The 26,629-nt window shown below is 42.3% G+C and overlaps 1 protein-coding gene across 3 annotated transcripts in view; it reads left to right on the top strand.

Annotated features, from left to right (window-relative positions):
* Positions 1–26,629, top strand: part of CDC42BPB (CDC42 binding protein kinase beta) — a 110,039-nt gene that overhangs the window by 56,433 nt on the left and 26,977 nt on the right. For all 3 annotated transcript variants that reach the window (XR_005451381.1, XM_038747575.1, XM_038747576.1), the window contains exons 6-21: positions 1,934–2,027; positions 3,940–4,140; positions 6,523–6,771; positions 7,823–7,902; positions 10,091–10,257; positions 10,354–10,473; positions 13,482–13,615; positions 16,294–16,536; positions 18,008–18,118; positions 18,398–18,642; positions 19,746–19,851; positions 20,253–20,377; positions 20,848–20,953; positions 22,546–22,694; positions 25,330–25,424; positions 25,517–25,596. Coding sequence is in view for 2 of the 3 variants with exons in the window: in XM_038747575.1 (XP_038603503.1) it covers positions 1,934–2,027; positions 3,940–4,140; positions 6,523–6,771; positions 7,823–7,902; positions 10,091–10,257; positions 10,354–10,473; positions 13,482–13,615; positions 16,294–16,536; positions 18,008–18,118; positions 18,398–18,642; positions 19,746–19,851; positions 20,253–20,377; positions 20,848–20,953; positions 22,546–22,694; positions 25,330–25,424; positions 25,517–25,596 (2,305 nt within the window). In the remaining variant the exon portion in view is untranslated. The remainder of the gene's footprint in view (positions 1–1,933; positions 2,028–3,939; positions 4,141–6,522; positions 6,772–7,822; positions 7,903–10,090; positions 10,258–10,353; positions 10,474–13,481; positions 13,616–16,293; positions 16,537–18,007; positions 18,119–18,397; positions 18,643–19,745; positions 19,852–20,252; positions 20,378–20,847; positions 20,954–22,545; positions 22,695–25,329; positions 25,425–25,516; positions 25,597–26,629) is intronic.

Here is a 26,629-nt window from a genome sequence, read left to right on the forward strand (position 1 = left end):
ACCAGTTCACACTCTAAAACCTTCCTTCCTCTCAGAGCCTGGGAGGAAATTAGTCAGGAAGCAAAAGTACACTTTGTACATTTTTTCTTTTCTTTTTTTTTAAGGAAAAAAATGCTTGGGCTCCACTTAGAAATGTTTCTTGCAAAATGCAGAACAAACAGGAGTGTGGTTTGGAAATAATACTCTTGTTTTTCTCAGGGTATGAATATGAAGGGCATAGTTTCTGCATTTGCTTTTCAGGCAAGAGGATTACATAGTTTAAAAGGATGTTAAATATGGATTCAAAAAGTCTCTGCCGTGTTATATTTTTACCCCTATGTTCTGCTGAATTCTGGTGTTGTCTGTAAACTGGTGTGGAGACAGGGTGAATTTTAATTTTTGTGCCCCATCCAGGATGGACACGTGAGAAATAAAACACACGTGTGCTAGAGGGGACTGCCAACCTAGTGCAGCATGGTCTGAATTCAGGCATATTTGTGGCAGCTGGTAACCCTACCCTTCAACTTTCCCCGCCACTGCAGGGCCTGGCAACTTCGAGGTGGGATTTTAGCCCCTCCATTTCCAGCCTCGATTCCTGGTGCTTCGCTTGGAATGCCATGGAGCTCGTATACTATTAGTCTTTCCTCCATTCTGCTCCAAGCCAGGACATTTACCTTATGGAGAAGCAGCGTGGCTCAGTGGAAAGAGCCCGGGCTTTGGAGTCAGAGGTCATGGCTTCAAATCCCGGCTCTACCAACTGTCAGCTGTGTGACTTCGGGCAAGTCACTTAACTTCTCTGTGCCTCAGCTACCTCATCTGTAAAAATGGGGATTAAAACTGTGAGCCCCCCGTGGGTCAACCTGATCACCTTATAACCTCCCCAGTGCTTAGAACAGTGCTTTGCACATAGTAAGCGCTTAATAAATGCCACCATTATTATTGTTATTATTATGTGCCCCAAATTCCATTTTTAGTACCCATCTAGCGCAGGGAGCCCTCAGGGCAGAGGCTCTTCTGACTTCTGGCCCGCAGAGTTGTCAGGCCAGAGCAAAGAAGGAAAATTTGAACCCGCCCGTGGGCACATCCACTTATACCCCACTTTTTCAGAGGTAAGATAGGAATGCAGGGATGATCCTTGCCTCATTCCCAATCAGGCGTTCAGTTTGCATATCCTTGGTAAATTTCCAAGCACCTGTTACCGTGCTGGGACAGAGTAGATACTTAATCAGCAGTAGTGGTAATAATAATAATGGCCACCCCCAACCTAAGGATATGGGATCAGCCTTGTGAACCCTGGCAAGCCCACTCGGAATCCCAACTGGTCACCAATCCCTGAGATGGTGTGCTGTAGGGAGGTCATTGCAGTTTTCATAGAAGTTCAGTGGGTATTTGAAAAGATGCTTCGAAACTTTCCCATTGGAAGCAGCTTTAGTTGGCTAATCAAGGATTTTTTAAAATCAATCAATAGTATTTGAGTGCTAAGTGTTTTATATGTACTCTCCATTTGTATACCTGATTATTTTCAATGTGTTGAGGATAGAGTGTCCCAATTAGAAAAAAGATATCTTACGTGGTTTTTTTTGGGGGGGTGGGGGGGTAGTAGTTATTTCCAAATAGCTTTAATCAGTTAAAATGCTTAAAATCTTTTGGATTTAAAATCATTGTTCTATTTTTGCGTGAATCAGTAGAAACTTTTTAGGATGGGCCAGTTTTCAATATGTAGAGCTGTCAGCATTAACACATACCGAAAGTTTCTATTTCCGTCACTTTGTTAAGGAAAAATTAAAGCCAAACCAAACGAAGCAGTGTCTTAAAAATGTTTTCTTCACATAGGTGTCTAAATCTATTCATCGAATTATATTAGCAACTCTTCAGTAGATCCGTTACTGAATAAATGTTTTGACTTAGTGTTGTTTGTAGTGAACTTAAATGATTAACTTTTTTGAATCCACAGGGATATTAAGCCTGACAACGTGCTTTTGGACATGAATGGCCATATTCGCCTTGCAGACTTCGGATCTTGTTTGAAGATGAATGACGATGGCACTGTATGTAATTTCATTGGACATTTTCTCTATTGTTTAGATTTTCTCCTCTTGGGGTGATAGGGGAATTTGAATTTTGCAAAGTAAATGATTTTAGTGAAAGAAATTTATTTTTTTTCATCATGGGTAGGGGTGATATAAAATCTATATAGGTCTGTTAAGAGCCATCAGAAATACTTCCAAAATTCCAATACAGTGAAGCCATTGCTTGCCAGGACTACCTTTTCTGGCAGGAATCCAGCACTAATCTTTGTTTTGTTTTTTTTCCCCACAGGATTTCCTTAAAGGACAAAAATTTTGCAGTTCCCTAGTAACACTAAAAATGCACATGACAAAACTTTACTGTATATTTTATTCTTAATCATTTGTGTCAATAATAATAATGATGATGGCATTTATTAAGCACTTACTATGTGCAAAGCTCCTGTCACTGAAGATAATTTACTGCTTATGTGACAGATAATGTGTCAGTTTTGGTACACAGACTCTAGCAGGTTACCATATATAAATACAAGTGATTCTCTTATAGTTTCAAGCATTTGGTCATCCTGTAGGGGTTAGTGCTCAGACTCTTCAAACACAAAATGATACCCTCCACACTTGTGCAAGACCTCTAAGTAGGCTTATGTCTTCTGTTATGCAGGGGTTATGTTTTTGACAGCCCTGCCCCGTTTGTAAAGTAAACTTACATTACAATACTGCTTTTTCCAACATAAAGTCCATATTGACAGTATCTGAAGAAGTCTTCCTAGTGTCCCAGCTGCATGCAGTTCAAAGCACATAATGAAAACACCCATTATGGGAAAACTGTCTACCCCAAACCACAACAGCGTGACCCTTTTTAGATAGAAATGCAGACTTCTGTCCAACTACTTGTTATGGGTTTAGTGCATGTTTTCAAAGGCGGATTTCAGCCTTGTTAGTTTGGAAAGCAAGACCTTCCGAATTCAGCAGTGCCTTTTTTTCATCCTCTTCCGGTTGTCTCGAAAGAATAATTTAGAAAGCTGAAGCATATCTTTTCCAAATTAGCTGTTTTTGCATTTTTTAATTCTAATCTCTTCTAATGTCTCTTCTACCCTCTTCTAATGTTTTAGTTGACATCCATAAGGCAAGTGAATTCCCTTTTATAATTCATGTGCCTCCAGAGCAGTATCATCCCTATTCTCTGGTGCATCCTGAATTTTAAAGGATCTGTAGAAACCAGTATTCACCCGATATTCACTTCCAATAGTTTACCGCATTTAGCTTTTAAAACTGAGTAAAGGATTTATGACTGTCAATCCTTTGCTCCCCACCCTGGCTCCAATGGCCCTTTAAAAAGTCCTGTGTATGCAACTCTCTTTGAATCTTGTGATGTGTGTACTTTTGATTGCAACACTGGTCAAGGCTGAGTCTAGAGGAAAGTTTCTATGACTCAAATTAACTCTTAATATGATAAGACAGATAAGTGTTAGAGACCACATGTTTTATTTTGCTGTGAGGTAGAGTTGATCAAATTAAAATCATCCTTTTGGTTAACTATCTGCTATTTAATATAGTCCCAAATTTTACATTAGTTCATCTACTAAGATTTAAATTTTTCATATAGTATAAGCTTTTAATGCTTTTTGAAATCAGGACCTCAAAATAGGTCAGAGCTTTCGTTAGTTTTTGTTTTTTAATAGCTAAAAATGTACACCCGGGGAATTGAACAAAGTTGTTCTATTCTAGTTACGTTTTATTAACATGAGCATTAGTTAATTTAGGGCATGATTAATGTTTGTTTTCCCTTCTATATAAGCAAACATTTCCTCCTGCCCGTTTGCCAGAAAGTAGCAGAATTGTGTAAAGAATGGTGAGTGAAATTGGAGGCTTTCCAAGGGTTATCTGTAAATGTTTTGTTTTCTTTTTAAACCCACACACTTGTTTCCCGTAGGTTCAGTCTTCTGTGGCAGTGGGCACCCCTGACTACATCTCCCCTGAGATTCTACAAGCAATGGAGGATGGCATGGGGAAATACGGCCCTGAATGTGACTGGTGGTCTCTTGGGGTCTGCATGTATGAAATGCTTTATGGAGAAACACCCTTTTATGCAGAATCATTAGTGGAAACCTATGGAAAGATCATGAATCATGAAGTAAGATATTTGCACCTTCATCTTATTATGTAAAGAGCGCTTGTGGCAGAACCAGTAATAGTGTATTTGTTTTTAGTGACTGGCTAACTCCGGGGAACTATAATTGGAGGAGGATTTATCAATCAGTCAATGATTGGTATTTATTGAGCACATTCTTAGGAGAATAAAATACATTAGAGTTGGTAGACATGATCCCTGTCTTCAAAGAGCCATTTTCCTAGTCTGATCAGCAGACAGACAATTTCTTATCCCAAATTCATTCAATCGAAGTCTCCCTGGATCAGAGTTTGGTCATTTGGGAAGCACCTTAACTTTTTCAGGCCCCCAGAATCCAATTTAGTGGACCACAGAGATGATAATGTACCAGTGACCTGAAACATTTAATGCTCCAAGAGATCCAAATTTTGCTTGAGGACTAGCGTAGCCTAGGTTCCAGTTGATTTTTATGTGTTTCCGATAGTGTGGTAAATTTAAGGTGTCTTCAGTTGTTAAATGTTCCATATTCAAAGATGGGATTGGAAGCAATTCATTGGGCTGTTTGGCAGGAGCAACATGGCAAAGTGGAGAGAGCACGGGTCTCAAGTCAGAAGGTTGTGGGTTCTAATCCAGGCTCTGCCACTTGTCTGCTGTTTGACCTTGGGCAAGTCATTTCACTTCTCTGTACCTCAGTGTCCTCATCTGTGAAATGGGGATTGAGACTGTGAGCTCCATGTGGACAGGGACTGTGTCCAGCCCAGTTGCTTGTATCTACCCAGCGCTTATACAGTGCCTGGCACACAGTAAGCCCTTAATAAATGCCAGAATTATTATTATTATTGTTGTTCTTTGTTGCATGCCACTGTCCTTGATAAGGTAAAATGTTTTGTGCTGCTGTTTTAACCCTGTACAGTAAAAAATAAGCCTTCTGAATAGAGACATATTTAAAATGTATTTTTTAGTTTTCTTAGAAAAAAACTGCTAGCTGTTTGAGAGAATGTAGCTTTATTGGGAAAAATCTAAAACCGTGTTTCTCAACGGGGTCCAGTACCAGGGCTACTTTACTAGGTCTAAAAGTCCTTCATGCCACCTCCCTTTAAAGTACCTTCACCTGTGGCGGGTGGGTGGTGCCTCAGCTACCCTGCCCTGGGGACTTTTACCTCTTGGGAGAAAAAAGGGGTAGGGAAGATCATTCTTTGCCCCACTCCCCTGGCTCTCTGCCCAAATTTCCTTCCTGATATCTCACACTGCTTCCAGCCAGCAGTCTAATCTCCTGGATGGGGATGGAACTGGGGGAGGAGAAGGATTGAAAACCAGAAATGGGAGGAAGGGCAAGACAGAAACAGACAGATCGTTCTTTCCCTGCCCTATCTCCACTCTTTATCCTCACTCACCTGAATCACTTCCTCTCCCTCTCCTTCTCTCTCTCTCTCTCTTCCTCCCTCCCTCTCCCCTCTTGGATTCACCGTCCCCTGCTCCTGATCCTCCACCCGCGAGTTCACTCTCCCTCTCCCCCGTAGTCCATCCAGACTCATTCCTGCCCTTTCCTCCAAAGCTTCCTACGGTCTTCACCTGCTGCTCCCCCCCTTTCTTTTCCTATCTCCTAGCCCTCCCAGATTGATTTTACTTCCGCCTCCTTGGACTCGTAGAACTGTGAACTCCTTAAGGGCAGGCATTTTCCTTAATACTTCCACATATTCCCTAGGCACCTAATTCAGTGCCTCTCCCAGAGAAGGTGCTCAGTTAATGTCATCGATGTTGTCAATGGCATCTTGCCCCTTTTTCCTCCCACAACTCGCCTCTCTTCACACTGTGCCACCCCCTCCCCCCGATTCACTTTCTTCTCTTACTCTGACCCCTTTCTGATTCAGCCCCCAAAGTTTTGGTCCGGATTCCAGTCTTCCCCTGAGTCTCTGGTCCTGCCTTTCCCTAACCTTTGGTAGATTGGCTCTTTCGGACCCTCTGTTCTCTGTGCCAGCCCCTTCCCCGCAACTCCCCACCCCATTCTTCCACTTTGTGTCTGCTGCCCAGCCCTTGGCACTCCAATTCCTCCTCCTGGCTGTTGGAATTGCTGAGGCAGGTGTGTTTGATTAGCTAGAGTTGCACCTGTCCAGGAGAGAGAGAGAGCCAGTCTCCATCTGCCCTCATCTCTCAGAGACAACAGCCGCAAGAGAAGGAAAGGCAGGAGAACAAATAGCACCAGGGGTTTTCTGGGGACCATGACTAATCTGCTACCCCTAGTTTGAGAAATCTTTGTCTCAGGCAAGTAAAACCTGGTTTGGGGGCATAATGGTTAACACCAAGAATAATGGATTAAGTGTATTAAAATTAGAGCTTTGGCTTTGGTGGTTAGCTTGAGTAAATCCCATGCCGAAATCCCGCATTTTGAACTCGATCTCTTTTTAGGAGCGATTTCAGTTTCCGTCCCATGTCACAGATGTATCAGAAGAAGCAAAAGACCTCATTCAGAGACTGATCTGTAGTAGAGAACGCCGTCTGGGACAGAATGGAATTGAGGATTTCAAAACTCACGCGTTCTTTGAAGGAATCAATTGGGAAAACATACGCAATTTAGAAGCACCTTACATTCCAGATGTCAGCAGTCCTTCCGATACATCCAACTTCGATGTGGATGATGATGTCTTGAGGAATCCTGTAAGTGTAAAGACTGCTTTATTGGGAACAAGTTTGTGGAATTTTGGATTATGAACTGTTTTGTTCCTGCTGCTTATAGGATGCTGTGTATTGAAGAAAATCCCAGGATGCTTGGGATTTTCCAGGGATTTAAATAGGAAAATCAGAGTTTGATTTGACAACACCTTACTTGGGCCCTAAGCTTCCTCGGAAACAGTGTGGGTTTTCCTCACACAGTCCCATTAGTCCTGCAAACCTTTAATTGCTACTAAGCCTTCCAAAACCAAGCACACAGTTGACCAGACTTTGAGGTTGTATATGAAATATACATTTCATATCTGACATGTAGCTCCACATCTTTGCTTTGAGGTTCCAAAGATGTGGAGCTACATGTCAGATATGAAAGTGTATTTCCTGGGGTGTTGAAGTCCTAGGGTGCTGGCTGCTCAGAACCATTGTGCGTGCCAGGGACAGAGGCCAATATGCCCACTGGAGCACATTCATGTGTGCCCCCAGTAGTGCCAACTGTTGTTGAATGCCCAGTAGGTATGTGACCTCACCCGTGGCAGAAATCCTCAAAACAGGTCATCACTGAAACATACACCTGAGTGTCTATTCATCTAGCCATCACCTCCTTGCACTTTTAGGTTTGTGAGACCTTTCCCCCTGATTTCAAGTAGCCTCTTGTAATCAAAGTAGACGAGACTGTTCTTTTTGAAATGCCGAGAGAGGTCTCGCAGTCCGTTTTCTTCCGTTCTAATGCGGGGGTTGCTTTTCTGGAAGGCCTCACATTAAAGAAAACCAATGTTGTAATGTTCTTGGGTGCCAGACCGTTTCTTCGAACACTGACTCGCTTTCTCCAAGAGACCGCCTAGCAACATTCTAGCATAATTGCAGAGTGTAAATAATATGTTATGACAAAAGTGAGTGTATTATCGTTTGGGGAGGGGGTGTGAATTTTTAAGTTCCACGGCACCCTGGTGATATGGAGGAAGCACACAACAAGGCAGGTAGTAAAAATGATTTATCTTCATTAATGTCAAACATGATTCTTGGTGTTTTGTGAATGCAGGAAATGGTACCTCCTGGTTCTCATACTGGCTTTTCTGGATTACACTTACCATTCATTGGTTTTACATTCACAACTGAAAGGTAAGTTTTGATTTGTCTGTAGTCGTATACTGAGAATTCATAGTTGGGTCTTTTCTTCAGGATTAAATAAAAAATTGTTACTTGAGTGGGCCCAAAGCATGCATTAATTTATGGACGTGACATGAGCAATGGAATGTTTTTATTGATTGATGTTGTTTCTCCTGCAGTGGAGAATTAGATAGGACTGTTACCTTTGGCAGTAGCCAACAGATTTCAGATTGTGTTTCCTTGAATTTATGTTGGAACTAGATTACCCCTCCACTGATTCCTCCATCTCTCCAACTTCTCACGGCAGCTTTCAAAGGCAAGTCATTAAGTGGATTAGGTCCCCTAAGAAAAAAATCAAGCCGTCAGAGCAAAAAAAAGCAGAAACCATCTGGGTGACTGCAACTGTTTAAAAGAATACGTACTTTCGAACCTCCAATGGCTGCCCATCCACCTTTGCATTGGGTTTAAAGCACTCAGTCAACTCGCCCCCTTTTACCTTGCCTCACTGACTTCCTGCCACAACCCAGCCCACCCAGTTTGCTCCTCTGTCTCCGTACTCACTACGCCTTGATCTCAACTCTCTTGCCAACGTCTCCCCTCTGGCCTGGAATTCCCTCCCCCCACGTATGAGAGAAGACCACCATTCTGTCCTCCTTCAAAGCCTTACTAAAGTCACATCGCCTTCCAAGAGCTTTTCCCCAATTAAGGCCTCCTTTCCCCTAGTCCCTTGCCCTTCTGTGTCCCCTAGGAGTTTGGATCTGTAGTCTTGAAGTACTTTGCTGTTCACTCCACCTTCACGCCCACAGCACTTATGTACATAGCCATAATTGATTTTAATGTCTGTTTCCCTGTCTACACCATAAGCTCCTTGTGGGCAGGGAACCAGCTGTGTTGTATTCTACTCTCCCAAGGGCTTAGCACAGTTCTCTGCACATGGTAAGCACTCAAGAAATGCATTGGTTATTCGATTACATATCAAAAGAATTGCACAATTCCCAGATCTGAGGCCCTTCCTTAGGAGAAGCAGCAGGGCCTGGGTTCTAATCCCAGCTCTGCCATGTGTCTGCTTCATGACCTTGGGCAATTCACTTTACTTCTCTGTGCCTCAGTTACCTCATCTGTAAAATGAAGATTAAGACTGTAAGCCCAGTATGGGACAGGGACTGTGTCCAACCCAATTGCCTTGTATCTACCCCAGCACTTAGTACAGTGCATGGCATATAGTAAGTGCTTAACAAGTGCCACAATTATTATTACTTGTTATTATTCCTTACCTTCTGTTGGCCAAAATCTTTTGCCTCATTTCCTAAAAAAAGGACGGGGAGGGAGGAAAAAGAGCCCTGCCTTGCAGTTTGCCCAGAGGAAGAGCCCACAGACCAGTGGCTGGCTCCCTGATAGATATCTGGTGGTGCCAGAGCTGATAGAGGAGAGGAAGAGAGGGAGAGAAAGGGTCTCCTACTTGTAGGGCCAGCCCTCATTCCTGCCTTCTGGTGAATCAAAAATGAAAATAGCCGGGGAAGAACTTGAGCAATGAGGCGTCCGCTCTGCAGCGGTTACAGCACATTCTTTCTGGGAGAAAACTAGTGAGAATTTCAGTAGCTCTTTCTCTTTTGATGCTCTGATGCCCCTAGGCTCTGAAATTCTCTCTGCAGAGCTCAAGCTGTGTCTCCCTCTTTTCAGAGTCAAGGATGAAGATCCAGGGAGGGGAAGATGATGTGGGGCATGGAAGGGGAAAAGGGTAGAGAGCCATCGGTTTAATAGGAGAATTAAGGATTCTCCGCTTACTAGCAACCAAGCAAAGGAGTTGAGCTTTAGGCTTTTGGTCAGTCACCGTGAACGGTTCTTCCCGCAACCCTGCCATTTTGCTGAGTGTTTTGGCATATACACACGTACACCCTCACAAGTGGAAATTTAGAAATGGAAGTTGGGGTTTCCATGGCTACTATATTTGTGTTAGCGCCCGACTGTCACCCTGATCCCAGCAGTGAAATGCACCATCTCGTGCTGCCCTCAGATTTCTAATAATCAGCAGTAAGGAAAAGTATTGTAAAAATTTGGCTCTATAAACAATAAACTCTTTCAGAAGTGTTTTTGTTTGCCAGTTTAAAGCGGCATTTTTTTTCTAACTGGAATATTTTAGATGCTGCAGAAAGAACCCACTAAACCTTCAACATGTCAAAAAACCTCTTGTATTTTGCAGCTGTTTTTCTGATCGAGGCTCCCTGAAGAGCATAATGCAGTCAAACGCTGTAACCAAAGATGCGGATGTGCAGCGTGATTTAGAGAACAGCTTGCAGATTGAAGCTTATGAAAGAAGAATCCGAAGACTGGAGCAGGAAAAGCTAGAATTAAGTCGAAAATTGCAAGGTTCGTTGTGGAAATTTTTCTGTAACAAGAGCACATTAATAAACATGATTAAATTTTGTTTTGGATTAAGAACTTTTCTTTTCTCCTCCCTTAAAGAATCTACACAAACTGTGCAGTCCCTTCATAGTTCAACTCGTGCAGCAGGAAACACAAACCGAGATAAAGAAATCAAAAAATTAAATGAAGAAGTTGAACGTTTGAAAAATAAAATAGCAGGTACACGTTTTGATTACTAAGAAAGCTGTTCAGTTTTCTATCTGGGCTGAACACCAGAATGCTGGGTATTAACTGTCTAAATGAAGAGGCATTGCCAATAGAGTTTGGGTAAATGAGAATGCAGAAGGAAACCTTAGCAGTTCTGTTTGTAGAGTAGTATTTGTCAGTGCATCTAAAAAAATGTCTATCTCAAACTCCCTTGGTTTGCATGACTCAGAAAAAAAATTTCTGCCTTTTCCATGAAAATCTAAGAAAACTATGTTTTGTTTTTGTTATTATAGTCCAAAAGGATTTGCCTTTCTGTAGCTCTATCTTTGAGAAGGTTCAGTCAGAGGCCCTGACCATGAGACATTTAAAATATACATATATATATATATATATGTATATTCATTCATTCAGTCGTATTTATTGAGTGCTTACTATGTGCAGAGCACTGTACTAAGCGCTTGGGAAGTACAAGTTGACAACATATAGAGACGGTCCCTACCCAACAGCGGGCTCACAGTCTGTCTGTCTTTCTCTCTCTCTCTCTCTGTCTCTCTCTCTGTCTCTGTCTCTCTCTCTCTCTCTTTTTATATATATATATATATATATATATATATATATATATAAAATAAGTCTTCTCCAGCCATCTTTATTTCATGGCTTCCTCCTAAACTATAGCTAGGCCCAAAATGAAAAGCAATTTTCTATTCATAACTTGTTTCTAAAAGAGGACCAAGATTTGGATCTTTTATTAGGACATCCATGGTATTTGACCCTGGCTCCACTTCATTCAGATAAATATCATCAAGAAAACCACAAAAGGAAACAGAGAGCTACTTTTAAATAAATACCAGATAAGCCTATGTTAGACAAGCTATACCAAGCTCTTCTTAAGTAGCTGTTACTCTCCAGAACTGGAAGGAGGAGGGCTGGCAGGGGGAGTCTTTAGGACAACTGACTTGTCCATACTGTTGAACCATCTGGGATTTTGCATCAACCACATCATTACTACTGATTTTCAGTCATCCAGTATAATTTTCCAGTAGAGGCATTCGTGACGTTGATTTTTCCACACAGTTTCAAACTCCTGTTTACCTCTGCCTTTTCTTGCTTGTAATAATAATAATAGTGATGGCATTTGTTAAGCGCTTGCTATGTGCAAAGCACTGTTCTAAGCCCTGGGGTAGATACAAGGTAATCAGGGTGTCCCATGTAGGACTCACAGGCCTCATCCCCATTTTGCAGGTGAGGGAACTGAGGGCCAGAGAGGTTAAGTGAGTTGCACCCCAGAGAAGTTAAGTGAGTTGCCCAAAGTCACACAGCAAACAAGTGGTGGAGCCGGCATTAGAACCCACGACTTACGACTCCCAAGCTCGGGCTCTCAGGCTCAGTGGAAAGAGCCCGGGCTTTGGAGTCAGAGGTTATGGGTTCAAATCCCGCTCCGCCACTTGTCTGCTGTGTGACTGTGGGCAAGTCACTTCACTTCCCTGGGCCTCAGTTCCCTCATCTGTAAAATGGGGATTAAGACTGTCAGCCCCCCGTGGGACAACCTGACCACCTTGTAAACTCCCCAGCGCTTAGAACAGTGCTTTGCACATAGTAAGCGCTTAATAAATGCCATTATTATTATTATTATTTCCAGTAAGCCACGCTGCTTGTACAGATTCAAGTTCGATATTCTAAATATCCCCATCCTTTCCCTTCCCCTAGCCCCTGGATGGAGCAAAATTCAACAAAATCAGCCCATCAGTGGCATTTATTGAGCACTTATTATGTGTGGAACACTGTACTAAGTACTTGGAAGAGTACAGTTCAACAGAGTTTGTAAACCACAGGGTGATATGGGGCTGAGGATAGGGTGAATATCAAGTGCTTCAAGGGTACAGATCCAAGTGCATAGGGGATGCAGAGGGGCAAAGGAGTAAGGGAATCAGTCAACCAATCGTATTTATTGAGCACTTACTGTGTGCAGAGCACTGTACTAAGCGCTTGGGAAGTACAAGCTGGCAACATATACAGTCCCTACCCAACAGTGGGCTCCATGAGGGCTTAGTCAAGGCGTTTCAGAGGAGATTGCTTTTAATAAGGCTCTGAAGGGCTGTTGTATATGAAGCAGGGAGCGTTCCTGGCCAGAGGGAGGGCATGACCGAGGGGTCCATGGCGAGATATAGATGAGGTTGAACTACAGCAAATAGCTTGGCGCTAGAGAAGCAGACTCGGCTGACTGGTTTGTACTGATTCTTGGCGTCGAATGATAGCGTTTGGATGAATGCCATGTAATTTCAATTTTCATCGTTGTTTTTATTTTCTTAAAGCTGACAGATCTGCCCCCTCCAGCTTCCAGAAAGGTGCTTTTGTTGCTATTATGGGCAGGGAACGGCTCACTGCTAATTCTGTTGTATTGTACTCTCCCAAACACTTAGTGCAGTGCTCTGCATGTAGTAAACACTCAGTTAATACAATTAATTGATTCAGCAGTTGCACATGTAAAGCACGTAGCCAGGGCAACCTTTATTAGTGAGACTAGGCGTACGTCCCGCCCAAGTTGGTGGGTTCGAGATTTCACATGGTGTAAATTCAGAAATCCAGGATTATCAGTCTCCTACTTGGGGCTGGATGTGGACTTGATATAATTTATCTTGATACCTGGTGAGTCTTTCCTTAATTTTTCTGAACAGTAAGATAAGTTAGGGAAGCCTTAGTTGCACTGATTTTGCTGGAAGGTGTCTGAAACTCTCAAATTTGCTAGTCTGAAAAATCCGTGCCAATAATAGCGTCTAGTCATCATCATCATCAATCGTATTTATTGAGCGCTTACTGTGTGCAGAGCACTGCACTAAGCGCTTGGGAAGTACAAGTTGGCAACATATAGAGACAGTCCCTACCCAACAGTGGGCTCACAGTCTAAAAGTCCCGAGAAGAGAGATCTTAACCTAGACACCGATTTGTTCAGGGGGAGCGTATTTGTTCATCTAGTTAGCTCACACAAAGGAGTAATGAACTAACTTTTGATTTTTGCCTAGATTCTAATAGGCTAGAGCGACAGCTTGAGGATGCCGTAACACTTCGCCAAGAACATGAAGACTCAACCCATAGACTGAAAGGACTGGAAAAGCAGTATCGAGTACTAAGACAAGAGAAAGAAGACTTTCATAAGGTTGGCAAGCTTCTGATGGCTGATAGACTGTATATATATATATATATATATATATATGCATATATATATATATATATGTATATATGTATGTATTTATTACTCTATTTTATTTGTACATATTCTTTTATTTTATTTTGTTAATATGTTTTGTTTTGTTGTCTGTCTCCCCCTTCCAGACTGTGAACCCGCTGTTGGGTAGGGACCGTCTCTATGTGTTGCCAACTTGTACTTCCCAAGCGCTTAGTACAGTGCTCTGCACACAGTAAGCACTCAATAAATACGAATGAATGAATGAACTGTAGTAATAATAATAATAAGCACTTACTGTGTGCCAAGCGCTGTTCTAAGCACCGGGGTAGATACAAGGTAACAGGGTTGTCCCACTTGGGGCTCACAGTCTTAATCCCCATTTTACAGATGAGGGAACTAAGACACAGAGAAGTTAAGCAACTTGCCCAAAGTCACACAGCTGATAAGTGGTGGAGCCGGGATTAGAACCCACAAAAGCTCACGTGGGCTGTTGTTTTAGCTGTTGTCCCCCTTTGGCCAGGTGGCTCAGTCCCAGTGCTGAGCAAGCACCCCACACTGGGCTCAGTACTGAATTCCCCCGGGCTCTGAAGGACATCGGGAGTTAGAGCCAATTTCCTCGTCCATTTCCTTCCCTGCCACTCGCCTTCACTGAAGTTCTTTTTGAGTAAGAAGGCCCCGTTGATAATCACTCCATCAGCCGTATTTATGGAGCACCTTACTTGTGTAAGCAGAGCACTGGTCTAGACACCTTTAGGAGAGGAAAGTAGAGTTCCTGGGCAGAGTCCTTGCCTTCAGCTCTTCTCGATTTCCCAGGAGAAAGAGGCGGTGGAGGAGCCTGGCAGTTAAATTGTGGGTTTATCCCGGCTGCGTTGCTGCCGTGGAAAGTGCTTTTTCAGTTCTGCTTGTGATAAACAGCATTCTGCTTGACCATATGCTTATGCTTCCTTGAAAAATGGGGATTCAGTTCACTTAGGATTCTCCCTCCCCTTTACACTGTGAGCCCCATGTGGGACAGGAACTGTGTCCAACTTGATTAGCTTGTAACTTCCCCAGTGCTTGGCCCGTAGTCAGCACTTAACAAGTGCTGTACTTATAATTATTATTGTTACATACTAATGCTGCTATTATGCTATTGCTTGACCATATGCTTATGCTTCCTTGAAAAATGGGGATTCAGTTCACTGAGGATTCTCCCTCCCCTTTAGACTGTGAGCCCCGTGCGGGACAGGAGCTGTGTCCAACTTGATAAGCTTGTAACTTCCCCAGTGCTTGGCCCGCAGTCAGCACTTAACAAGTGCCGTACTTATTATTATTGTTGTTGCATACTAATGCTGCTATTACTTTTAAACTTTTTTTAGAAGTTAGAGAATGGGGGCTTGGACTCAAATAGTTAAACCAGCTCTTCAATCAGCAGGTGATGGGTGTACAATTGTTTTCATTTTCATAAAATCCCAGTTGAACATTTAAAAAAAAATGAACTCATTTTCTTAGCCAGCCTTCAGTCATATTTATTGAGTGCTTACTGTGTGTAGAGCACTATACTAAGCGCTTGGAAAAGTGCAGTATAAGAGTTGGTAGACGCATACCGTGACCACAGTGAGCTTACAGTCTTGGCCAGTAACTACAGTATAATTCAGTTAAATGCCTGATATAGCAAATATGGGGTATTGCTGACTTCCATTCCTTTTCTGGGGCCCTTCCATGCATGCATTCTCCATGTGTCTCTCTCCTCACTTCCAGTAAATCTCCTCCTCACTGTTTTCTTGCCATCTCTTGAGAATAGTAGCCCTGGGCAATTGGTACCTCTAGAGAGCTCCACACTTAGTAAGCGCCCAGTAAGTACCAGTGATTGATTTAGTGTGTTTATTTTGACTGGAAGGCTGATGTTGGGTCACAGCGAGGGCCAAGAAATCATCTGTCGGGTCCCAAACCGAAAAAGTTTTAGAACCACTTCTTGAGCAGAAAATGTATTACATAATTTCAAGATGGAACAGTGAGGGGGGGTGTAAGGATTTTTCCCTCCCAGTTGCTAATGCTCTCTTACTCATATTTATTACTCTATTTATTTATTCATTATTATTATTATTATTATTAATAATAATTTATAATAATTTATATAATAATATATTTATATAATTTATGTTTATAATAAATTTATTATTTTTTATTTATTTATTTATTTTGCTTGTGCGTTTCTATCCTATTTATCTTATTTTGTTGGTATGTTTGGTTCTGTTCTCTGTCTCCCCCTTTTAGACTGTGAGCCCACTGTTGGGTAGGGACTGTCTCTATGTGTTGCCAATTTGTACTTCCCAAGCGCTTAGTACAGTGCTCTGCACATAGTAAGCGCTCAATAAATACGATTGATTGATTACTCTTATTGTGTTGGTAGAATTATCAACTGCTGGATTTTCCCAGTTTTCCCCCTTGGATTTGTCCTCCCCTTTTTAGACTGGGAATCCCATGTCGGCTAGTAACTGTATCTGACGTGTACAAATAATGTCCCAAGGCAGCGCTTCCTACATCTTAATCACTTAGTACTAAGGAGAACGGTAAGCCGAGTGAAGTGCGGTGTTCACCCTTCCAAATCAATATTTCCTGTTGGTTCAAGGAACGTAAAACATAAATTTTTCTCTTCCTTTCTTCAGCAACTTGTTGAAACCTCGGAGAGATTAAAATCCCAGACAAAAGAACTGAAGGATGCCCATCAGCAACGAAAGCTGGCCATGCAGGAGTTTTCCGAGCTCAATGACCGGATGGCAGACCTCCGCTCTCAGAAGCAAAAGATCTCTCGACAGCTCCGGGACAAAGAGGAAGAGGTGGAAGTGGTCATGCAGAAAATTGACTCGATGAGACAGGAAATCCGTAAATCTGAGAAGGCTAGAAAAGAGGTAAACCGGCAGGATGTTTAAGGAAACGCTTCGCTGTTGCCGCTTGCATGTGGAAGTTTTATTTACTCTTTAATAAAACATTTATGACAAACCAAGAATTCCTGGCACCGATGCCTTAAAAACGTGCTGGGTTTTCCCAGCAAGCAAGGTAAACTGGCCTGCCAATATAAATAGTCATATGCAATTCACTTCTGTAAAACATATTTTTTTAATGGTATTTAAGCGCTTAGAATGTGCAGGCACTGTACTAAGCTCTGGGTTAGGTACAAGATAATCAGGTTGGAAACAGGTCGAGTCTCACGGAGGGCTCACCATCTTAATCTTCATTTGACAGATGAGCTAACCGAGGCACAGAGAAGTGAAGTGACTGGCCCAAGGCCAAACAGCAAGCAAGTGGTGGAGCTGGGATTAGAACCCAGGCTCTTTTGACTCCCAAGCCTGTGCTCTATCCATTATGCCATGCTCCTTCTCTGTAGTTTTTTATACTGAGATTAAAATTAGAGCTGGTTGCTCTTAAATACTTAAGTTTCAGTAAGTTATTTTAAGAAAGAAAGGGAGTATAGACTTAAACTGTATGGCTAAAGCTATTTCCAGTCCAATTAAATCAAGTCATCGAAATAAACAGCAGTCTTGAAGCTGGTGTGTAATTTCCAGACATTGTTCCCAAGTGATGTGAAGTGAGTTGCCTGCTTATTTCTCATCAGGTGCAACCTCAGTTAGCAGCAGCGGTGATCCTCCGGTTTTCTGACGAAGCACCCCAGGACACTCCTTTTCCTCCTCCTCCTTTGATTCTGTGCCTTTTCTAGCTGTTTTTGTTGGAATTTGACTTCCAAAGTAAATTTAAACTCTAAATACATATTTTTACCTCAGTTCAGATTTTAGTTTAAAAATCTCCTTAGCAAGTTTAGTGAGACTGAGCCACCAAGCAAGTCCCACCAAACCATGGGTTAAAAATCACTATTCTGTGGCACTGAGGGCAGGTTGTGGTTTTCCTGAGCTATAATTCTTCTCTGTGTTGGAATTTGATTTCCAAAGTAAATTTAAACTTTAAATACATATTTTTACGTCAGTTCAGATTTTAGTTTAAAAATCTCCTTATCAAGTTTAGTGAGACGGAGCCACCAAGCAAGTCCCGCCAGAAACCGTGGGTTAAGAATCACTATTCTGTGGCACTGAGGGCAGGTTGTGGTTTTCCTGAGCTATAATTCTTCTCTGAAACCTAAATAGTAATCAAATTTTGATTTTTAAAGTATAATCCCCAAATAGATTTCACTGTTGGTCCGCCTTTCAGGATGAAAGGAGGTTGTTTGACTCGTGATTTTTGGCTTTTGCCAAGTTGGGGAAAGGGAAAAAGAATTTCAAGATTGACGTTACTTCAAGGATTCCTGAGAGAGAATGAACTAGAATCACCAGGATTGTTTGGCGAGGATTACTAATGTGTGTGTGTTTTTTAAATAATTTTATTTTATAGTTGGAATCTCAACTGGAAGATGCAGTTGCTGAAGCCTCAAAGGAGCGCAAACTTCGAGAACACAGTGAAAGTTTTTCTAAGCAGCTGGAAAATGAACTGGAAGTCCTTAAGGTGGTGGTTGTTTTGGGAGTCTTTTGTGTGTTCATGACATTTTCCTTTCTTGTTCATTTGCAATAAAACAGATTGTTATTTCTGTCGATGCTAGCAACGTAATGACAACAGGCCTGCTAGGTAGCACCTCCTATTGGGTAATTCAATTAAAGAAATCTAGTAACGATTTTATTTTCTTGGACAGTTTTCTGCAACCAAGTCTCCCTTCTAGGAGACTGAATCATTGCATTTGACAAACTAGAAGATATTTGTATGATCTTTATTGTATTTCATTTCCAGGTAAAGCAAGGAGGCCGTGGACTAAGCGCCACGTTAGAGCATCAGCAGGAGATCTCCAAAATCAAATCTGAACTCGAGAAGAAGGTCTTGTTTTATGAAGAGGAATTGGTCAGGCGTGAGGCCTGCCACGTCTTGGAAGTGAAGAATGTGAAAAAGGAGATGCATGATTCAGAAAGCCTTCAGTTAGCCCTGCAAAAAGAGATCCTGATGTTAAAAGATAAATTAGAAAAGTCAAAACGAGAAAGGTAACCTTCTGAATGCTGACTACTGCGTCAGCCTCTTCTCTGACCTCTCTGCCTCCTGTCTCTCCCCACTCCAGTCCATACTTCACTCTGCTTCCCAGATCATTTTCTCGAAGAAAACGTTCAGCCGATGTCTCCCCACTCTATAAGAACCTTCTCTACATCCACCTCCTTACCCTCAGTTTTAAAGCATTCAGTTAGCTCACCTCCTCCTACCTTAACTCGTTGATTTTCTTCTACAACCCAACCCACGCACTCTGTTCGCTTAACACCAATTTACTGTATCTTGGTCTCACCTCACCGCCAAGCCTTCCCACATCCTCCCTTGGGCCTGGGACGACTCCTTCCTCCTTATACGTCAGACCGCCACTCTCCTCGCCTTATTAAAATCACATCTCCCCCAAGAGGGCTTCCCCAATTAAACCTTCCTTTCCTCTTCTCCCTTTCCCTTCTGCATTTCCTATGCCCCTAAAGCACTTGATATTCACCCCACCTTCAGCCCCACGGTAATGTACAGCTGTGTGACTTTGGGCAAGTCACTTAACTTCTCTGGGCCTAACTTCCCTCATCTGTAAAATGGGGATTAAGACTGTGAGCCCCCTCGGGACAACCTGATCACCTTGTAACCTCCCCACTGCTTAGAACAGTGCTTTGCACATAGTAAGCGCTTAATAAATGCCATTATTAAATTGAAAAAAATGCATAGTCGTAATTCATTTGTCCATCAGTGGTATTTAGTGTGTGCTTACTATGTGCAGAGCATTGTACTAGGCGCTTGGGAGAGTACAATACAACAGAATTACCAGATACGTTCCCTGCCAATAATGAGCTTACAGTCTAGAGGATGAACTTATTTATATCGATGTCTGTTTCCCCCTTCAGAGTGTCAGCTCCTTGTGGTCAGGGAACGTGTCCACTACTCTGTTGTATTATACTTTCCCAAATGCATAGTACAGTGCTCTGCCCACAGTTAGCACTCTATAAATGCCGTTAATTTTTTAATTGAATAGAATGATATAGTTTGAAAATGTGATTCTCTAAAAGCATGGGCTTACATTTTGACGGAATTCCTATTGTGAGCAGAGTTCCCCTCTCTTATTCCATAGGCACAGTGAAATGGAGGAAGCAGTGGGCACAATAAAAGACAAATATGAGCGAGAAAGAACTATGCTATTTGAGGAAAACAAGAAATTAACCACTGAAACTGAAAGGGTAATTATATAACCATTTGCGAATAATTACTTCTCATGGAAATTAATCATTTGAGTGAGTGTTTGGAATTTAATGGGCTCAATTTTCTTCTTTCTAAAGGACTTGCTCTGTGTAGTTGTCAAGTGAGCATCAAAGGATCTAGCCTTTGAAAAAGAGAAGTTATCTTTCTATCAGGAATAATTCTGATGATCCTGCTGAAGAGTTAAAATAATGGAAGCATAAAATCAAGTTTTATGTTCTAGTTTGAACTGGAAAATAAAGCTTTGTCTTTCATGAATCGGTGGGAGGTTTAGAAATTTGGATCGTGGAGGTCAAGGGGAGAACACTTTTTAAATGCTAGTTCTGTGCCTAAAATGTATCAGATGGGCAGGTTACCTAGTAAAACACTCTTTTTATTACAGCTTTGCTCCTTTGTGGATAAACTGACAGCACAAAACAGGCAACTAGAAGACGAGCTTCAAGATTTAGCAGCGAAGAAGGAGTCTGTTGCCCACTGGGAGGCTCAGATTGCAGAAATTATTCAATGGTACGTGGTTAGACAGAAGCTTCAGATTAACCAAACAGGCTTTCTCCATCACTAAAAATGATCATTACGAATTTAGCCTAAGTACTTAAAGCCTTCTAGGCTTTATTTTCTCATGTTTAAGCTTTATCTCTCTAAGTAATTTATGCAGTGCCATCTACGCCTTGCAGCCCAAGTTGGGTGGGCTAAAAATCTCCCTCTAACTTTCACCGTAGCTGTTTAATTGGAAGTTGTCTGAGGTATCATGGTCCAGCATTAAGGCACTGAGCGCTGCCCCAACTCTGATTTGTTAAATGGCCTGGATCAAGCTCGATCTGCTGCCCTTCGATTCCTCCATCTATAGGGAGGTGGTGATAGCTTTTCTCTGCCCACCCCACATAATGATATGGGAATTGTCGCTTCCCGGCACCTTTGGGTGACTGCCTGGGTTGGCACCGTCGATCGATAATGCTTCTTTTGGGCTTTCCTGCTAGGGTAAGTGACGAAAAAGACGCTCGTGGATATCTCCAAGCTCTAGCTTCCAAGATGACAGAAGAACTTGAGTCACTTCGAAGCTGTAGCCTTGGATCAAGAACACTGGTAAGCTCTTCTGCATCAGTCAGTCACTCTGAGTGGAGAGCACTAGATTTCAGTCCCTTCAAGTTTCCCCCAAGAACTGTTTCTTAACAAGGGTGTAAGTCACCGACTCATGTGAATCCCAGGTGAAATCATCCACAAGTGTTTGCGCTCTGGCATTTTGCCAAGTCCTTGGTTTTATTAGGAGCGATGATTGCTAACTCTAGATTGAAAGTGAAGCAGAGGAAGCACTTTGATTATTTAATGAGGATTTGATCGGGTCTTAACAACGATGACTGCGTTAGATTGTGAACTACAGTAAATTGATACAATTTTAGTTTTCTTTGTCTCATTAAATCAATAGCTTATAACAAGTTTGGTCATACTCCAAATTTATCAAATTATTTTAAGGTATTTCACACTCACATTACAAATTAGTAGGCTGCTACCATTACCTAATGTGTTTTGAAATCATCTGTAACTTCCGATCAAATTCTCTTTTCACCCTCTTTAAAATGTAAAATGCAAGCAGCAAAAGGGCAATTTCATTCAGTTTTCAGGATATGGGCTCTTAATCTCAAAATCACACGTTTGAAGTTAATTTTTGCAAGTAAAAGATATGGAAATTTAATGTGAAAATGATAATTGTCATAGTTAAGTGCTGACTATGTGCAACACACTGTATTAAGTGCTGTGGTTGATATCAGACACGGTCTCTGTCCCACTTGGGGCTCTCAGTCTGAGTGGGAGGGAAAGCAGGTATTGAAGCCCTTTTTTCAGATGAGGAAACTGAGGCACAGAGAAATTAAATGACTTTCCCATGGTCACACGGCAGGCAAGTGGCAGAGCCAGAATAGAACCCAGGTCCTCTGACTCTCGGGCCCATGTTCCACTTACTAGGCCGCATTGCTTCATTGAAACTCTGGAAAAAGTTGTGTGGTTTCCAGTATTTTGACTATATTAATTTAAAAAAAGAATCTTATCCATGGGTTAAATTTTATTACTTTTAGTGAATTTTCTCATGAATTCCACAAAGGATATGCATTTTTCACTCCACAAAGAGTATATTTTTTAGAGTTTGCAGAGAGCATTGTACTAAACACTCGGTATGGATCTGCTAATTCTGATGAACTCACCCAGGCACTTAGTTCATAGCTTGGCAGTATAGTGAGTGTTCAATAAATACCATTGTTTGATTGATTGACTGATTTGGGAGAGTTCCACAAACAGTAGAGTTGGCAGATAACAATCCCTACCCTCAAGGAGTTTACAGTCTAGTCAAGGAGCTTATAATATCATTTTATACTTTTCATAATCAAATGCATAATCAGTCAATAGTATTTGTTGATTCCTTACTGTGTACAGAGCACTGTACTAAGCACTTGGGAGAGTACAATACAGCAGAGTTGGCGGACACTTTCCCTGCCCACGAGGAGCTTACAGTCTAGACTGAAAGTGGGAAAGTGGGAATTACAGTATTAAATCAGTGGTATTTGAGTGTTTACTACATGCAGAGCACTGTCCTAACAACAGCGTTAGCAGGCAGGTTACCTGCCCACGTTGAATTTGCAACCTAGAGAATTGTCAGTTACCTTTGTTTTAATTTATTGCCACAGGATCCACTATGGAAAGTGCGACGTAGTCAGAAGCTGGATATGTCAGCCAGACTTGAGTTGCAGTCTGCTCTTGATGCAGAGATACGGGCCAAACAGCTTGTTCAAGAGGAGCTAAGAAAGGTCAAAGACACAAACCTGTCCTTTGAGAGGTACCAGATACTAAATCCCTCTTTTCTTCTTCTGTTTTTATTCACATGAAGTCAGGAATATTTTGTAAACTTTAGCAACTTAAAAGCAGTGATTGTCTTTTGTAAATGTATGTAGTTTATTGGTCTGTTTTATAAGGTGTGTCAGTTTATTTTGCAACAGCAAGTAAATTACATATTTCATGTTGACCATAACAAGAGCTTTTTCCCAAGTGTGGGATACTCCCAGCTGATTTTTGCAATACTTGGGACTCCTTTTATGTCATGCTTCCTCACACCAGGGTTTTTTTTTGTTGTGTTTGTTGTTGCTGTTGTTTGTTTTTAATTTGACCCCGTGCTCCTATAAAAAAATCAAATCTGAGAATGCAGCCTGAACATGACCAGGTCTTTCCCCAAAGACTTTTCCTCAGAACTTCAAACAACCTTTTTATTTAGTTGACATAGGATGGGATAATGGTAAGTAGAAAGACCAAATCCAGGTGCAACCGTCGATCCATATTGGGGTCCAGATCCATCCATTAGTATGTGCCAAGCATTGTTCTAAGCACTGAAGCAGCTCAGGTTGGACACAGTCCATCTCACATGGGGCTCAAGGTCTTAATCCCCATTTTACAGATGAGGTAACTGAGGCCCAGAGAAGTGAAGTGTCCTGCCCAAGGTCACACAGCAGACAAGTGGCGGAGTGGGGATTAGGTGAAAGCTGGGCTCCTGACAGGAGGAGGGGGCCTAGAAGAGGTAGTGGCGGCGTGACGGGACGTTCACCCATCCCCCCCGTCGTCCACTGCCGTGCCAATTGCCTTCAGGCCTATTTCCTTCCTTAATGCTGATCCCCGCAGTTCCGCCTTGGGAAAAATAAGCTGCCATCTTGCTACTTGCACTTTAATCCCCTCCAGGAAGTAGAAGGCAAAGGCCGGAGGAAACACCCTTGCATCTCACTGGCACTCACGGAGGAACCTGGCACCGACTCGGCTCGGCTCGGCTCCCGGGAGTCGGGTGGGAGCTGAGAAAAGCTCGCTGCATTTGAGCCAGCCCTGATCAGTCCACCCCACCAAGCCCCTCTGCCATGTCTGATCGGGCCAGTTGTCGACTGGACCTGGCCCGTGGTCCCAGCCGTGGGGGGTCAGGTCAAGACAGCACTAGTCTGAACCAATTCCCTTTCCAGGCCCAGCTTCCTCTCCCTACCTAAACTCTAGCAGCGGGAAAGGGAAAGACTACGTGTAAATTTCAAATATGCTCCTCTGTTTGGGCCTCACCTCCTGTAGGGTCAGTGTTGCGGGGTGGGTACGCAGAAGAGGGTAGGTGTATCCCCGGCCTTAAACTAGGGAAGACTTATCCAAGTGCAAGTGTCTCCCCGTTGCTATGAGAGAGTTAAGGCCCTGCTGCCTCCTCAGCTACAGGTACATTTAAAGAGCCACACCCCCTTTAATATAGTATATTGGCCCTGCAGCCAAGAAAGTCTTCTATAATCTTGGTGTTTGGGTGGGCTAGAGTCCAAATGTTTTAATGCCTTTCTGGTTTGGGCTTCATTGGGCCAGGTCCTAAGACTCCAACCCATCAGGGCTGGCTATTGTCACTGGCCAAAATCCTGTTCTCTATATGGAAGGATTGCAGTACATCCCTCGATACTTACTAGTTTCCTGCACGAGGGAGAGATTGAAAGGTGCCAGGAAGGTCACATCACACCATCACATCGTCATCATCATCATTCAGCACTCAGAACAGTGCTTTGCACATAGTAAGCGCTTAATAAATGCCATCATTATTATTATTATGATAGCACCCCCATCTTGGAAACTAGAATTTGGTCAAAGAGCCAGCACACGGTGAATTAAGGGGACCTGCCTCAGACAGATGGTTTTAAAATTTGAGTTTTAGGTGGGCCAAACCCCAGGCTTTATATTTTCCATCTTAGGCTGTCAAAGTTCAGCCCTCAAATTTAGACTCTTACCGTATGAGATGACAAGTGAGGAGGGGCTGTTCCTTGTTCTTTCTGTTTCTGCTCTTACGGTGTTTCTGGTGAACTAGCCTGAAGCAAGATGGGATGGAGCTCTGTGCTTCCAAATGCTAAGCTGTGAATTTTGTGCCTTTCCACTAAATCGTCTAAGCACAGTTTGATCAGCTATCAGGCTTGACCCGGTATAGTCCGGCACTGCCTGCATCAGGTTACTGAACCATAAGTGGCCAGAAACTCACTTGAGCGAGCCGAATGTTCCCAGGCAGAGTTTGGGTTCCTGTCATCGTCATCATCATCATCATCATCAATCGTATTTATTGAGCGCTTACTATGTGCAGAGCACTGTACTGTACTAAGCACTGGGGAAGTACAAATAGGCAACAACTGTCAGCCCAGAGGCTCAGGTTCACTGGGACTTGTGAGCCTCTTCCAGTCCACCCCAGGACTGTATTGTGCCACCTGACTTTACTTTGCCAGTAACGGGGTAAGAGGTACTGATTTACCTTGTGGCGTTATTACGCGAAGTAATATTTCAACCAAATTTGTTCAGTCACCTTTAAAACGTATCTAGCTGTCTGAGACAAATCGGCAGTGTCCAGAGTCAGTCATCCTTCACTAGCAAAGCCACTGTATATCGAGAGTCTTATTCACAGACTCCCTAAGAACTTTCTTTTCTCATTTTAGTAAACTAAGGGAATCTGAAGCAAAAAACCGAGAACTTTTAGAAGAGATGGAAAATTTGAAGAAGAAGATGGAAGAAAAATTTAGGACAGATGCAGGTAAATGGAACAATAGCCCCAAATCCCAAATTAGTAAAAATCAGCCTGTCATCTAGTCATTAAATCTGGTCATGATTTTTCTCTCCTCTTAGGTCTGAAACTTCCAGATTTTCAGGATTCAATTTTTGAGTATTTCAACACTTCACCTCTCGCGCATGATCTGACATTTAGAGTAAGTGCCTAAGCTGACTGGTTCGACTGCAGAAATAAGTGCCAGAAGGCTTTTAAGTTTGAAGTGTTATGGTGGAATAACCTAAGGTTATCTATGGAAAAGATCAGCAAATTAACATCCCCACAGAGGCGGACAGCATATATTTACCACCCATAGCACTGGTTTGTGGCTTAGAGTTAAACATTTATAGTATGATAGGATGCTTGAAAAATATTCCAGAACTAAATCCCTTTAAAGTAAATGGAGATAGATTGAGAACATGATTTCTTTCACAAGCAGAAATTGACCATCCACCTCAGAATTTACGATGCCTGAGTAATGTATTAGTTTGAAAGAAAAATAAAAATATGGTAAATTATACTAGCCAAGGGAAAACGCCTCGAGTCACACAAGGATTCATCTAGCCAATTAAGGTAAACCACTTCCTTTGAAATACGTTAGCCATGTCCATTTGAAACCTCGGTATTACAAACTGTCCTAGAGTACAAAGAGGAGAGAAACAAAAGTACTCCTGTAATTATGAGGTCTTGCCGCTTTCTTCAGCTGTAATTGGTACTTGCTATGATGAGGAGTTTTTGTTAATTTTGTTTCACCACTGTTGGGGTTTCCCTGGTTGACTCGAACCAGGAAGTAATGGATTGATCATGAGATGTGAAGAAACAAGGAAGGTTGGGAGAGAGGGTGTGGGGAGGCTGGAATGGTGAGTACTTGGAAAGTCTCGTGGAGCTTGTTGGATTGGATTAGGGACCTGATGAAATATCCCTTTTCATTGAAATAAATAAATCAAGTGAGTAACTCAAAGGAAGCTTTCTAGTGTTGATAGATGGCACATCCACTGAGGAAGCAGCTGCTAGGTCTGAACATGAATCACTTCCTCACTTTTCATGCGGGAGTTACTTAGTGGATTTACATGGAGTGGTACATTGTTTTCGTTCCTTTTTATTTTTTCAAAACATTAAAAAGGCCCGTGAAGAACAAGAGGTGACAAGCCACAAAAAAATTGAATGTTACCCATCTGGAAATAAACTGTATT

Source organism: Tachyglossus aculeatus, chromosome 1 (assembly GCF_015852505.1).
Source record: "Tachyglossus aculeatus isolate mTacAcu1 chromosome 1, mTacAcu1.pri, whole genome shotgun sequence".
In the NCBI taxonomy this organism is placed as follows: domain Eukaryota; kingdom Metazoa; phylum Chordata; class Mammalia; order Monotremata; family Tachyglossidae; genus Tachyglossus; species Tachyglossus aculeatus.